Source organism: Phyllostomus discolor, chromosome 3, assembly GCF_004126475.2.
Source record: "Phyllostomus discolor isolate MPI-MPIP mPhyDis1 chromosome 3, mPhyDis1.pri.v3, whole genome shotgun sequence".
Classification (NCBI taxonomy): Eukaryota; Metazoa; Chordata; class Mammalia; order Chiroptera; family Phyllostomidae; genus Phyllostomus; species Phyllostomus discolor.
The window spans coordinates 213,298,155-213,313,492 of record NC_040905.2 but is presented as its reverse complement, the minus strand read 5'-3'; the positions used below and the strand labels follow the sequence as shown (position 1 = coordinate 213,313,492).

The following is a 15,338-nucleotide window of genomic DNA, read 5'->3' as shown; positions in this document are numbered from 1 at the left end:
GCGTGAACGCGCTTACTAGATTCCACGGACATTCATTAACGGCAAACAAGACCCAAGGCCTAATGGAGCCTTGAATTATTCAGAACTGCGGAGGGCGGGGGAGCCCCGAGGGGCCTGTGGGGCTGCGGGGGCAGGGGGTCGCTGAGACCAGGACCTCCAGCTCCCGGGAAGGGACAGAAAGCCGGTACGGGGTTTCCAGAAGGCTCCGGGAGCCCTGGACCGCCGGCCTGGGAGCGCCCCTTGCCGCCTGCTCACGGGCCCCGGCGTCAGCGCGGAAACAGGGAGGCCGGGTTCACACCCGGGCAGGCGCCACGCTCGCTCGGCGGGGCAGAAGCCATTGGCAGCGAGAACAGTCCGGCGCTCTGCTGGGAAGGGGCGGGGCTGCCATCTGCTCCTCCTCCGCCGCCGCCGCTGCCCGGCCAGGCTCCGCGCTACCCTCCTCTTCCCTTGGGTGGGGGCGGGGGACGGGAGGCAGAGCCGCGCGCACCCGGGGGCTGCCTCGGGGATGCGGCCCCCGCGCTGTCTGGCAGGGTGCTCGTCCCCAGTGATGGGGAGACCCCCGCCCCTGTGCCTGCACAGCTGCCCCACGCCACAACCCGCCTGCGGTGGGCCTGGGTCCCGCACCCAGCCGCTCTGGCTGTCTTCCGCCCGGAGTCCTGGGTAGGCGCCGGGGTCCGGGTGGAGGACCACCGGGGTACGGAGCTCGGAAGGCGAGCGGGGCCCGGCTCCCTGCGCTTTGCAGATGCGCCCAGGCAGGGCCCTGAGCTTGACAGTGTGGGCTCGGCGGTGAGGCCAGGCCTGGGGCCGTGGCGGACCAATGTGTGAGGGCGGAGCAGTTGCTCGGACTCTTACAGGACTCGAATGGGCACCCTCCTCCCAGGGCGAGATAAGCCGCTGACAGGCCCAGCGAGTGGGACACATCCCATCGTATTAGCAATTAGGTATCTCCCGGGGGGCTGGGTGTGTCCGCACCCCACCCCCGATGCCGTCAGAGAGGGGCCTGCCATCCTCCACCTCCTCCCGGGCCAAAGGACCCCGCAGCTGGGGTCACAGGTGTGACGGAGGCCTGGGCCCCCTCCCTCAGCGGGTCTCCCGCCCAACAGAGTGGTTGCGACAGGTGCGCAGGCTGCTGCTGTGCAGACACTGCGCCAGCGAGGTGGCGTGGTTCCCCAGGTGTACGCAGCCACTTCGGGCTCTGTGTGCATCGGGGAGGACTCCCTGGAGGCGGTGCCGTTTGGCCTGGGCCTTGAAGGGCCAAGGAAAGCAAACGTGACGACTTTTCTCAGAAGACGGGCCGCCGCTGTGCGCAGGGACAGAACAGGAGAGGGAGACGTCAGGAAATGGAGTGCGTGTATCGTGGCTCCCACGAGGAGTCTGGACGGAAAGGGTCGGAGGGAGTCGGGCTCGCAAGCTGCATCCTGCCCCCGGGGGTTTTCGGCGGAATTCGTGCGCGTTATTTTCGAGTAACAAGTCATGAAATCCCCGGCGTTTTTTAAGTGCGTGACGAACACCACCAGTTTCCTCTCACCGGGAGACTTTCGCTTGTCTCTTATTTTATTTTACTTTATTTTTCCGGGGGGGTGGGGTGCCGCAGGAAGTGGAAACCACACCACCAGGCAGAGCTGAGCCTCAGACCCAAACGATCGTGTTCCTGAAAGGGGGAGTATTTCCAAAATCAGCAGAAACTCAGAAAGGAAGGTTTGCGGCTCGGGGGGAGGTCCCTTCGTCCCCCTGGGCCGGACCGGACCCTGGGCAGACGCTCGCCCGCCGCCCGCCACTGCGACACGGCGGAGCCTGGCCCCGCCTCCCCGGCACCCCCGCGCCCCGCCCGGAATCACGAGCCGGCTTCCTAAAAATAACGAGCAGGTGGCTGCACAGAAACAGGTTATCTTTGGAGCTCCCCGGGACCCTGTTGAATATTAAAGTTCCACCTGGAGCCGAGGCCCCGCTCAGACCTGCCTGCGAGGCTGTAGAGCAGCGATTCTTCACGGGCTGGGTGATTGGTTCCTGACTCCGGCCCGAGCGCGCCCGTTTGTGGAGCGGGCGTCTCCCTGTGATGCCGCCGGGCGTGATGGATGGGGCTCGGGCGGGGGGCGGGGGCGGGGAGGAGGGCCTGCCGCCGCGGCCGACAGCGGGGCCCCTGCTCCTGCATTCCCCCCGCGTGCACCCCCGGCCGACTCCGCGAGGCCCCCCATGAGGCTCAGGGGGCAAGAGAAGCTGCACCCATGCTGGGGGGGGAGGGACGGCCCGCCCTCATGGGTGTTCCTCCTCACGGGTGTCTCTGCCTAACCGATGTCACCCTGCAGAGGAGCGTAGGGGCCGCTCCCGAAAAGGAGGGGAGAATTCGCCCACAGCTGTCAGCCTGGAGCAGGGGCTCGGCCCCGGTTTGCACCCCGGTTGGGTGCACACTCGGGGACGGGGCAAGGGATGGGTCACCAACCCGATGGGCTGCGTTTGCAGAGCCCGTGGTCCCCACAACCCCCAGCGTGGCAGCCACGTGGAGAGGCCACTGCCTCGGACTGGGAGGCGGGTCAGATCGGCAGGCGCCTGCCACAGCTCCGTCCTTGAACCCGTTGCCTTTTTGACAGGTGCAAAACATGTCCCAGTCCATAGAGGTCCTGGACCGGCGGACTCAGAGGGACCTGCAGTACGTGGAGAAGATGGAGAACCAGATGAAAGGGCTGGAGTCCAAGTTCAAACAGGTGGAGGAGAGTCATAAGCAACACCTGGCCAGGCAGTTCAAGGTACGTGTGTTCCTCCCCCTCCGAGACGGGGTCGTTCCCCTCCAGGCCCCCCCTTTCCCTCTAGAAGTAGCGATTGCGGTGTGGGGGGCGGGTGGCCAGCAAGGCTTGCTCTCTGCCGTCCTTGGAAAGGGGCGCACCCGCCCTCACCCTGAGGGGGAGGCCAGGGCCGTGGCTGCCTGTGCCTAGGGGCTTCTGCAGCCTTGGTGAGTCCCGGGCCCTGAGCTCCTCCAGCCAAGTCCCGGATTAGCTGGGGGAGGGGATTAGCTGTCGTCTGGCCCTGTCCTTCCACGGCTGCCGCAGGTAACGCCCGTTAGCTGAGGATTAGCTTAATTGATCAGAGCCATTTCTGAGCTGGGATCACTCAGGGCCGTTTTTCACATCTGACCTAATTTGGCTGTGACACGGCTCACTGTAGCGTCACAGGGAAGAGAGAGAGAGACGCCAGCATCTTTCTCGCTCTGTGGTAAGTGCTCCTCCTCTGCAGACCGCTCGGCGTCTGAAAGCCACAGTTTGCCCTGAAATTATATATATACGTACGGACAAGTCTGTATATATGCATACACCCAGCGTGAATGCAGCCTCGAAATTACTAAGCTGAGAAGGGATATGCACCTTCGTTAAGGTCTACATGCATGCTCATGAGCACCCGAGCCCGGGTGTAAATGAGCAGCCCCGTCAGCCGCCCCGCTCGGCCGAATCCGCTGACGCTGCTGCCGCCGCCGCCGCCTTCGGGGCCCTTTCCCTGCCAACGCTTCCCTTTGATGTGCTCCTGCGTGAAGCGAGAGCGAATTCGCTCTTAAAGCCGTACCTGCCGTAGACCAAATGGCGAGCTAATGAAGTTATGAGTCTGTGTCATGAATAAAACAACAGCGGGCCCGCTCCCGTGCAGGAGGGAGGCAGGAGGGAGGCGGGCGCCTCGTCCTTGCTCCTGACCGGCCACGGGAGCGACCCCGGAAAGGGACGCTGACCCGCCCGACCACAGAGAGTTTGTGTCTCCCCCGAAAGGCCGGCACTCCCCTCCCCCGGGGCAGAGTCAGGGTCCTCCAAAGGTGAGGGTGCCCCCCGCCGCCAGGGCCAGCTCCCCGGCCCGGGCACGGCCGCCAGCCACTCGGCTGTCTCTCCCCTGTCCCCAGATTCCGGGCACGGTGCCCCTGGGGGAGGAGACGCAAGCCTTGGCCTGGCACCGCGCCCTCGTGGCGTTACACACGTGCCCGGCAGCCGTGGCCAGGGAGTCTCCGCCTCCGCCGGGGCCGTGGAGAGTGTCTGGACAAACGCTGGCACGGAAGTGTGACTTTTTTAAGTGGCCATGAGCGTCTCTGTCTGTGAGGGGCTGACTGTGTGCAGCAGGCAGGACGGCCGGGCAGCTAGCTCTTCAACGGTATTTCGTTTTCTTGCTTGCAGGGCTAACCTAAAAGCGTTTTTTCAAATGCCGCGGTGACTGAAGACGCGTGTGTCCGTGTCCCCATGAAAGAGGGCCAGACAGCTTTTTGCACCCTGCATTTTTACTCTTACTTCCCGACACTTAGCGCCATTTCACTAAGGAACCTTGACACCGACCGCCACCCTCTTTTGCATGCGACTCTAGATGCCTCCCGTGAGCCCTTTGAACCCTGCCGATGCATTTTTTTGAACACGAAAAGAGAGAGAAAAAAAAACAAACTTTGTGTATGTGACTCAAAGCATGTAACCTTAAGATGTTGCATTCTGCCTTGACAATAAAGACCTTCCCAAAGATGATGGTGTTCCGAAGACTGTTTAATGTGCTCTCCTAACTCGGTGGGACCCGACGGTCCGGAGCCGTGCCTGACGCGGGAGCGCGCGCGCACACGCGCCCGCGCCCCGGGGGGCGGCCAGGCCCAGGCAGGGTGTGACGAGTTTTTGCACGCATCGCACTGAACCCAGCTTATTTTAACCTTGCAGGCGATAAAAGCGAAAATGGATGAACTTAGGCCTTTGATACCTGTGTTGGAAGAGTACAAGGCCGATGCCAAATTGGTTTTGCAGTTTAAGGAGGAGGTCCAGAATCTGACGTCAGTGCTTAACGAGCTGCAAGAGGAAATTGGCGCCTATGACTACGATGAGCTGCAGAGCAGAGTGTCCAATCTTGAAGAGCGGCTCCGTGCGTGCATGCAAAAGCTAGGTAGGCCCGGCACCCTGCGGGGCGGGGCGGGGCGGGGCGCGGCGCGGCTCCGCCCACCGCGGCCCCGCCCACCGCGGCCCCGCCTGCCGCGGGGCGTGGTGCTGAAGTGGACAGCGCCCGCCTGGCTTCCGGAGGAGCCAGAGGGCCGGCTAGGGCTCCGGGGCAGGGCCACCAGGACCGAGCAGAGGCGCGCACGCCGCCCCCGAGTGAGCGCAGGACCCCGCCCTGTGCAGAGGCCAGCCCCTAGAACCCCGCTGAGCTGCACATCCGGGACAAATAGGATGATGTTAGACGTCACAGAGCCACCGGAAGAGTGAGTGTGTGTGCGTGCGTGCGTGTGTGTGTGGGGGTGAGTTCTTAAGACACGAGGTGCTTAGGGCTGGACGAGGACACCTCAGATTCCCTCCAGGTCAAGGACGAGGGGTGGGGAGGCTCAGGCGCGGCACCAAGCGTAGAAAAGGACACATCAGGTCACACGGCCGTGGGACAGGTCCCATCCTGGGAGGGTGGAACCTGGGAGCCCCGCCCTCCGAGCTCCCATTGTATTTTCTAAAAGGCCCCTCAACGTGGGGTGGCCCCTCTGGGTTTTTCCTGGTGCTGGAACACCCACCTGCCGCATGCACCTTCCTGTTAACTGCTCCAACAGGCCTCCACGTTAGTGTCCGAATCCACTCCCCCGCGGCGCCCCTGAAATCCCGGTTCCCCCGCGAGGCTTTCTTCGTACAGCTGAGCCGGCCCTCCTCACCGCCGGCTTTAAGACAAAGGTCCCTCGTTGTCAGACTATCTTTCGTAGAGCAACTCGGGGCACCTCTGCTTCAGGCAGGAGCCACCCTTTGGCTTTTCTTTGATGTTCTAACTCAGGTCCCTGTTCATCCGCCCCACCCACCCGCACCCGCTCCGCGCCCCTTACTGTGAGCCCAACTCCTCTCCCAGAGGAAGAAGGGCCAGGCCGAGGTCAGTGGGGGAGAGAGAACCAGCCCCGGGGCCAGGGCGTCCAGCCGGCCGGCCTTCCCTCCCTTTGAGCGGCTCCCTGAGTCCAGATGACCTTCCACGCGGCCCTGGGTTCCCGGTGAAGACACGCGCTTTTAAGACCCCAGCTCCCGAGAAGCCCTGTGGCACGTTGGCGTGAAGAGTGAATGCGTGTCGAGTGTTAATGAGCGAGCGAGTGTCTCCCGGTGCCCCAGTGTCGGCATGTGAGGGGCTCGGTGCCAGGGACAGTCTCGGGGGGCGGGGGGCTGCACAGCCTCTGCCAGCCACCTGTCCCCCCTTGGCGTTCCCGGAGTGTGCGTGATGCTGGACGTGCCAGTGGGTGCGGGGCCATGTCCATGGCGACGGGGCTGTGCGGTCATCTCCGTCAGGCACGGTGTTTGGCCGGCTGCCCACAATGGCCCTGAGCTCCCCGTCACCACCGTTTCTCCCAGACCCTCCTCACCCTTTCACTGTGGGGTCTCTCTTGGGCCCTGAAGAACCCAGAATGGGGAGGGGGGGGCCGGTATTTATAATGTTTTGCCCCCAAAGCACCCCCCTCCCGGTATTCAGGCTGGGTATACCAGGGAGAAGACAAGGAAAAACCTCCGTAGTTTGCAATGAACGGGTCCAGGAGCAAGAGGGAAATTCAGAGCAACAGGTTACAAATGACAAGCAGTAAAGGGCCCCTCCCAGGACGAGCAGTCTCGCCCCCCGGGCCCGGCCCGGTTTCGGAAGCTGGGTGAGTTCTCCTGCTGGCCCAGGGTCCTGGGCCTGTCACGCGGTCACCCAGGGGCTGCTGGATGGCTCACTGGGGAGTAAGGAGAGGGTGGCTAGGCCCTCAGGGCCCGGTCCTCCCTGCAGCGGGGCCACCCCGTGACCTGTGGGTTTGTGCTCTCTTCCAAAGCCTGGACGTGCAGGCAGACCTGCTGAGCTGGGGTCTGCGGCTAGGGGCCCGGGGTCTGCAGTTAGGGCCCCAGGGTCCGCATGGAGGCAGCACCAGGCGGACTCAGGTGAACAGACCCCATCTGGGGGAGGCAGTCGGTGTGCCGGGGACCGGCTCCGGCTTCCACCTCTCTCCACCTGTAGAACGAAGGTGGCGGGGTCGCTGCACCCCGGGGTCACGGTGCATCCATGAGTGTCATTCGCATCACATGCTCCACACTGTCATCTCCACGGCACAGGTGGTAGGACAGGTGGGTAGGCAGTGACGGGTAGTAGGTAGATGCATGCATGGACAGACAGACGGTAGAGGATCTGTAGGTAGATGCACAGACAGACGACGGGCAGGCTGACTGACAGGTCCAGCAGCTGCCGCCGCTTCCCCGTCCTGGGTCTCTGTTCACGCTCAGCAACTTAGCTCCCCACTGGGCGCCCCGTGGCCGCTCCGTGCGGCCTTCATGTGAGCCTCGCAAGTGGGCCGCGTCTGAGCAGCCTGTCTCCCTGCCTGGGGGTCGCCACAAGCCCAGAACTGCGACGGCAGCCCTCAGCCACGGAGCCAGCGCCGGCAGCTGCCCCCGCGGGCAGACGTAGCTGTGGTGGCCGCAGGCGGGGGCGGCTGCACGGCCTTCCCCGCCCTCTGCTTGGGTTCCTGGGGGGCTGGGGGGTCTGACCGGGTTCCCTGGGCTGGTGCACAGGGGGTGCGTCCTGGAGCTCAGCTCCTGCGAGGTGCACGCTGGCCGAGCCTCCCCCCTGTCCCCCAACCCCCCAGACACACCCTAAGCGTCCGGACCGCAGAGCAGGGCCACCCCGTGGACTGCGGGTGTCTGCACGGGGCCTCGCGGCTGTGCCCCAGGTTTGTTTACGTCCCGGCCGTCCCCGAGGTCTCGGCAGAGCCATTCTGGACGGAGAACCAAAAATAACTCCGGCTCGGGCAGGGCGGACTCCAGGCCAAGCCCTGCTGCCAGCCTCGGGGAGAGCAGGGCTCCGGGGCAGCTGGGCCTGTCCCTGCCCGCTCCCTCCTGCGGCTTCAGAGGGCGGCACCCGGCCCGAGCCCGGAGACCTCGGGGGAGGGAGGGGCAGGGGCATCAAGTCCAGAGAGCCACCTGGACCTGTGACTGGTCCCCCGAAGCGGCCAGCTCCCCTTCTGCCCGGCCACAGGCCGGGGGGTCCACGGCTGGACTCATGGTGGTGACAGCGGTGTGGCCTCCGCTGAGCGCACCCCCGTGTCCGGCTCGCTGCCTGATGCTCTCCGTCGCCTACTGCCACCCCCCACCCCGGGTGGGTGCCTCGCTGTAGACCAGGGACCAGGACAGCTGTCTCTGTGCCACACACTCTGCCTCCCGCCCCTCTGCCGGGACAGACGGTGAAGCAAGAGACGGTGGAGGATTTTCCGAGAGCGGAATGACGTCATCTCGGAGCACCTGCGTGATGATGCGTCATCCACTCCTTCACTCATTCATTCCTTCACTCATTCCTTCATTCACTCACCCGTCCACTCTGGGCCACTCCCAGGCTGAGTCTCGGGGGACAGGTGACCTCGACAAGCTTCTTGCCTGTGGCACTACGGCCCCATCACTCGTGTGCAGCCCCAGGACACGTGGGGCCGCTCACACGGGTCCACGAGGACGGAAGGTAGGGTTCGGAAGGGAGAGGTCCCTGCAGAGCCGCCAGTCTGGGCCCAGCCCCGAGGGACGAGCGGGGAGGGGGTGGCGCCGCAGGTTTGGAGGGACAGCTGAGCAAGGGCGTGGGGCAGGGGCACGGGCCTGTGGCTCGGCCTCTGTGCAGAGCTGGGGCGCTGACCCGTGGGTTCGCCCTCGGGGCGTGATGCAGAAGACAGAGGTCGGCCCCCCCTCCCCACCTCCTTCAGCCAGGCCTGGAGGAGGGGAGGGCGGTTCAGACGGCACAGGTCCCCAGGGCACCCTCTTAGGACTCAGGAGCACGCTGCCCCGGAGGCCGGCTGAGAGCGGCTGCATGTGCAGGCCAGCGTCAGGCGGGACAAGAGGGGCTTCCCACGGCATGGCGGCTGCCCAGGGCCGAGGCGCGGCCTGGGGGGCGCATGGGCCCCAGGAAGGGCTGGGGCTCAGGCAGGAAGGCCGGGGTCCAGCTTCGGCAGCGCCTGTGTGACAGGGCAGTGCCGAGAACGTGCCGCCCCGCCTCCAGCCTCCGCCCGTGGGCTGGGAGGGCCCTGAGGTCACGTGCAAGGTGCCCTGCCTCCCTGATCGGTCCCTGCCCTTGAGCCCTGGCTCTCTGGCCTCTGGGCGTCTCGCCCAGGCAGAGGGGCCGCGCTCACCCTCTGGGAAAATCCCACAGGCTGTGGGGGCCACCGGCCCTCCTCGGGTGGCTCCGCCTGCGGGAGGGGGCAGCGTGGGCGCTGCGGGGGGAGCGCCCTGCCCAGAGTCTCGCTACCTGACCGCGGGGTGCCCAGTAGGGGGGGAGGAGAGCAGGTGGGGGGCGGCCGCCCCTCCCTCCCCTGCCGCTCTGGCCTCAGGAGCTTCCTGGGCCCTCGGCACTGGGGCGTCGCCAGGAGGAGCCGGGGCGTGAGCCGCCCTCTGGCGGTGACCCCAGGCCAAGAGTGCGGAGGGCACCCTGCGTCCTCCAGGGTGGGCTGACGGCCGGCCGAGGGACTCACAGCCTCCTGCGCTCTGGCTCTCTTCCAGCCTGCGGCAAGCTGACCGGCATCAGCGACCCCGTGACCATCAAGACCTCCGGCTCGAGGTTCGGGTCCTGGATGACGGACCCCCTGGCCCCAGAAGGCGATAACAGGGTAAGCGCCCCTCCGCCGGGGCTGGGCCTGGGCCTGGGCCTGAGGGTCGTTGTAGTGAGCGTGCCCTTGTCGGACCAGGTGGTCTCCATCCCCAAGGGTCTGGCTCCCACGCCGGCGCCAGCGTGCCCACCCGCCCGGGGCAGCACTCCGGGGCTTGTGCCCGGAGCGGAGCGTGGCGCCCGGCGGGCTGTCACAGACCAAGGGGCGGGACGTGAGGGTGACGGTGACCGAGGAGGAAGCAGCAGACCCCGGGGGGCCTCCCCAGGCCGCGTCCCTCGGGCGGGGTGGACGCCCCGCGCCTGAACCCTCTCCGCCGGCCGTCCTGTCCGTCCGGAGCCTCTGCCCCCGGGGGCGGGGGAGTCAGTTAGGCCTTTGCTGCTCTAACGACCCCGCGTCGTTTGCATCTCGTTCGCCGTTCCTCTCACGCAGAGGGAAACTCCTGTCCCTCTTGATTTAGGAAAGAGTCCAGGTTTTTTAATATTTTTTTTCCTGGACTTTTCCCACTGGGGTAAAAACTCGAAACAGAGAAAGAAGCAAGCGCCACACTTATCTTGATCAGGGGCCGTTGTCGGGGCCCCCCTGGGACGTGGGGAGACCGGGGCCGGCGGGCTGAGAGCCGGCCCACCACCAGGCGCTACCACGGCCTCGGCTGGGAGCTTCCTGTGGGGGAGGGGTCCGCCTGCGTTCTCGGCGGAGGAGGGAAGCCCTGCGAGTTCTGCTGTCCCTGCCTGTCCACCAGCCTGACCGTTGTCATGTACACCCAGCAGTGGGGAGCCCCGTCCTTTCAGTGGCTTCGGGGAACATGCAGAGAGCCAGCACTGAATGAGGGGGCGCAGAACGGCGCCGGACCCTCTGAGACCCTCCGAGCCGCTCTGGAGAGCCGGCCCCTGGCTGCGGAGTCCCCGCCCCACATTCCTCCGCGGGCGGCACCAGGCACCGCCTCCTGTCCGTGACACGGGGCGTGGCCCCTGCCCTTCCGGCACCCGCCCTCCTTCTGGGAAGGACAGATGTGGGGACGGGACTGCGGGCTTCTGGGAACCTCCAGGGGCAGGAGAGCCCGGTGTGCCCCGCATGGGGAGCCGTGTCTTGCTAGACTCTCCCCGCGGTGTCCACCAGAGGAAGGGTCCAGAGGGCTGGCCGCATCTGCACACCCCAGGCACAGGCACGGCGGGGTCCGGGCATGGCGGGGGAAGGTTGTTCTCCTTCCACCTCCTGCATGGTGGCCACTAGCTGGGGCCTCCAAGTTTCTCACAGTTTCATTGGCTGGTGGCCCACGTCCCACCCAGAAAATCCAGCCTCTGTCCGGGAGTGGCTAGTCAGGAGGGGTCACGGGACTTGCCCATGGTCTGGGGAAAGCCGGCGGGGGCTTCCCTAACACGCATCCACAGTGGGCTGAGTCTCCCGATACGCCCCCCTGCAACCGCCCTCTGCCCGGCCTGCCCGCCCTCTGCCCGCCGCTCCGGGCGCAGCCCACCGGCCTGGGTGGGGGACTGGTACCAGGATGGCCTGGCTCCAGAGCGAATGACCTTGGCGCTCAGGGACGGGCCCCACGCCTGGCACCGCAAGCAGGCCCCTGGGCCCAGCTGCTGGCACCGGAGAGCGTGCGCTCATTATCAGTGCCCAGGCGCGGGGGGCCGGGGGCGGGGGAGCCCGCGGTCCCCCTCCCCGGCACAGCGAGGGTGTCGATGTGTGACGTTCTTGGGGTGGTGGTGGGCGCGCCTGGTGATTAGACATCTGCTCTCCGCCTGAGGACTTGCCCGCCCTCCCGGAAGGCGGCCCTGGCGAGGGGCAGCGGAGGAGGGCAGGGGTGGGGCTGGCAGGGGCGCTGGGGGGGCCTGCTCTGAGCTCGCGAGGGGTGGGGGTGGGGGGGGGAGGGGAGGCAGTCCAAAAGCCGGGTGCCAGCTCCCAGCCTGCAAAGTGGCACGTCCCCGGGTGCTGCCCATGCTCCGGAAAAGACTGCTGTGTTTGGATGGATCCTTTCCACTCTCCCATCCAGGTCTGACGACACACATGCAGGAGACCAATAACGTGCTCCAAAGAAAACAAGAAAATCGATGCCTGGTCCGTGCGGGCTGGCACGGAGGGGCAGAGGGGCGGGGGAGAGGGCGTGGCCAGAGGCCAAGGGCTGCCGGGGCGCCCTGGGCGGGGCCCAGCTAAGCTGTGGCAGCTGCGGAAGAGCCGGCCCGCTGCCAGGCATGGGCCGGGGGACCAGCCTCCCTCGGCACCCCCGGGGGGGGGGGGGGCGCTGGGGACGGGAGCCCCTGAGCGGTCACTGACAGGGAGACCCCCTGCATTTCTGCACTGGGCTGCGCCCCGAGCGGGGCCCCAGTGGGGCCCCAGGGGCAGGGACCGGCCTGGAGTTCTCGCCACCACGCAGCCACAGCGGCGGTGTCCAGCTTGGCTTGTGCGTTACGGTACGGCAGCAGGACTTTAAAAACCTCGGGACCAAGGCCGCAGCTCCAGCCAGTCAACTCAGTGGGGCGGGGCTGGGACCGGGCCCCGGGCTGTTTGGGCCCCTGGGCTGTTTGGGCCCCCGGGGGAAACAGACAGAGCCCAGGACACCTGCGGAGGACCGAGCGCGGTCCAGCCCGGGGTGAGCGGCTGAGGCCCCGCCAGAGCGTCCAGCCGCACGCCTGGGAGCTTCCCCCGAACGCCGGTGCCTGGCTCACCCCCCGGGGGACCGGGACTGTTCTGTGTGGCATGGTTCTGGGCGAGGCCGGGCAGCGGGGACGCACCTGGAGGTGACAGGTGGGGACTTGGCCAGGAGGGAAAGAGGGAGGAGGAGGAGGCCGGGGCGCCCACGCTCCGGGACGGGAGCCCCGATCACGAGGCCCCAGGGCTGCCAGTCGCCGGCCCCTCTGCTCTGCTCAGTGGCTGCTCATCGGGGACCTGGAGCCCCCCGGCCGAGAGCTGGCTTGTTAGACATCGTTTTCCCTGCTCCCCGAAAACTGCAGTCTCAAGACAAGGCGGTTTAAAAACCCTTGGTCATTTGATGCCGATTGCACCGGGTTCCGTCCGCAGGAAGGAGGCGCTGCTGGGCCTGGGTGCGGGGACACTCGGACCCCGCCCGGCTGCCAGAGGCCCTGTCGTGGGTGGGGGTGGGGGCAGGGGTTCGCACATGGCCACCAAGTGCTCACCTCGCTGAGATAGGGGACGGTGTGAGGGGTCAGGAGGGGGTTCAGGGGTGTCTTTGAACTGTCTTCAAAGAAGCAGTGAGCTCCCCGTCTCGGGAGGCAGCCAAGCGGAGGCAGGAGGGCCCGTTCCGGGTGGTGAGGTCCGGGGTACACGGCCCCTCGCAGCCCGGCGCTGCCCTCGCCCTTATCCCAGACCTCGTCGCTGAGGCCGAAAATATACAAAAAGCCTCAAATAGGACCCAGTTTATTGTTTTAATCTCATGAAAAAACAAAGAGCACATCTGAATAGATGTCTCAGGAACACGGTTCTGATTTTTAAAAAATTGTGAGCACCTGTGTAGCGCCGCGTCTGGAAGCTGCCGTGCCCAGCCTCCCCGGCAGCAGGCGGGGGGGTGGGGGGGGAGGGGGACCTGGGGTGGGGGCCACACACGGGCACAGCCCCCAGCGCCGCCGGCTCCCGGCGCGGCCTTCTCCTGGCTCCCACACTGAGTGGCTGAAGCGTTTTGTAGAAAGCGTGGACAGTTCTGAGGCGGTCGGCGTGTAAGCGACAATGGGAGACCTCTTCCTTTGTCACCCCAAACGGGGGCGGCTCCTGGGGTCGGGGTGCTGGTGGATTCCGGCAGCCGGGGCCTCCGGAAGCTTGTACTGCTGTCGGGGAGGCCATCTCCCCCGCCCCCCGAATGACAGAGCGAAGGCCCTCCCTGCTGCGTCCCCAAGGCCGGATGCTGCCGCAGACCGCCTGGTGGCCGGGAGAGTGGGGGAGGGTGCCCCTGCCGGCGACCTCGATCCTGGGTCGGCGCTGAGACGCCGGCTGCCCGTGCCCAGGCCTCCGCCGGGTCAGGGGGCTGTGCCCTTTCCCACGCCGCCTTGCTGGCCTGGGCTTCCTACCTGAGGGAGCTCCTGTCCTCCCCAAGTGAGTGTGAGCCCCCACTGTGTGCCCGGGGCCGGGCGAGAGCAGTGAACACGCAGGGGAGCCCGCAGCCCCGCAGCCCCGCAGCCCGGGGGCTCCCGGCGGGGGCTGGCCCTGGTCGTCCTCTCCACCCATGGGAGACTCGGGTGCCCCCTCCCCTGGCCGGCCCCCAGACCGGCCGCCCCTCCGTCTGGAGTGTGGGGAGGAGGACGCAGTGTCGTTTTGCTGTGCTCCAGCCCCGCCCCGCCCCCAGGTCCCTCGGCGCCTCCGGGCGCCGCCCCCGGCGGGCCGCTCACCGTCTGCTCTGCCCGCAGGTCTGGTACATGGACGGCTACCACAACAACCGCTTCGTGCGCGAGTACCGCTCCATGGCCGACTTCATGGCCACGGACAACTTCACGTCCCACCGCCTGCCGCACCCCTGGTCCGGCACCGGCCAGGTGGTCTACAACGGCTCCATCTACTTCAACAAGTTCCAGAGCCACATCGTCATCCGCTTCGACCTCCGGTCGGAGAGCATCCTGAAGATGCGCAGCCTGGACTACGCCGGCTACAACAACATGTACCACTACGCCTGGGGCGGCCACTCGGACATCGACCTCATGGTGGACGAGAACGGGCTGTGGGCCGTCTACGCCACCAACCAGAACGCCGGCAACATCGTGGTCAGCAAGCTGGACCCCGTGTCCCTGCAGGTGCTGCGGACCTGGAACACCAGCTACCCCAAGCGCAGCGCCGGCGAGGCCTTCATCATCTGCGGGACGCTCTACGTCACCAACGGCTACTCGGGCGGCACCAAGGTGCACTACGCCTACCAGACCAACGCGTCCACCTATGAGTACATCGACATCCCCTTCCAGAACAAGTACTCGCACATCTCCATGCTGGACTACAACCCCAAGGACCGCGCCCTGTACGCCTGGAACAACGGCCACCAGGTGCTGTACAACGTCACCCTCTTCCACGTCATCCGGTCCGACGAGTTGTAGCCGCCCCCATCCCCGCCCCCGTCCCCGCCCGGGAGCCCCGGAGCCGGCGGCGGTCCCGGCCTCGCCCCCCCACCGCGGGCGTCCCCGCCACTCAGCTGCCAAAATGACACTGACGATACCGACCGATCGCACAGATCCTGGCGACGCGTGGGCGACGCGCGATGGCCTGACCTCCGTGCGCCCCCAGCGGGGGCCGGAGGGCGCCGGATTTGGGAGGAGCCCCGCCCCCAACTTTGCAGCTGGAACTGCAGCCCCGGGCTCCCGGCGCCCGCCGCCCCGGCCCCCTTTCTCGGTCAAGCCACGAACTAACGGAATCAGGCCAGGTCGGTCGGCCGGCTCTCGCCCGAGGACCCCCCCCGCCGTGGGGCTCGCATGGAACCTTCCTGTAGAACGCGGTCGGTCGGCGGCGCGGAGCGGCGGCTCGTCGCGTCCGGGGGCGCACGCAGGCCACGCCCGCCCGCGCCCGGCCCATCGCAGCCGCTGCCCCTCCCACCGTGTGCCGTGTCTTAGATTACCGTGCTGAAACCCCGTAGCCCGTGCCCCGTGTCTAGTCCCCGCCGCGCGGCGGCGGCCGTGGCGGTGCCGCGTGCGCACGGCCTGCCCGCCGCGCGTCCTGGTGTGCCGTGTGTCCCTGTCCCTTGAGGTGGTGGTGGCCCGTGCGTCCGTCCGGTGTGTTGCCGTGGGTGTCGTCCTGCCTTGCCGTAGTTGGGATCCGTAGGTGGGTGGTTCTTGTCGCGCAAAAGAAACCC

At 66.7% G+C, this 15,338-nt stretch overlaps 1 protein-coding gene across 3 annotated transcripts in view; it reads left to right on the top strand.

Moving 5' to 3' along the window:
- The window catches only part of OLFM1 (olfactomedin 1), a 30,080-nt gene extending 15,484 nt beyond the window's left edge, over nt 1-14,596 (top strand). For 2 of the 3 annotated variants that reach the window (XM_028522988.2, XM_028522978.2), the window contains exons 3-6: nt 2,589-2,744; nt 4,665-4,884; nt 9,450-9,556; nt 13,915-14,596. In XM_028522988.2, the coding sequence (XP_028378789.1) occupies nt 2,589-2,744; nt 4,665-4,884; nt 9,450-9,556; nt 13,915-14,589 (1,158 nt within the window). In that variant the 3' untranslated portion in view covers nt 14,590-14,596. Of the gene's footprint in view, nt 1-2,588; nt 2,745-4,145; nt 4,480-4,664; nt 4,885-9,449; nt 9,557-13,914 lie in introns of those variants that run through there. The other variant, XM_028522996.2, reaches the window with a different exon arrangement.
- The last annotated feature ends 742 nt before the right edge of the window (nt 14,597-15,338 follow it).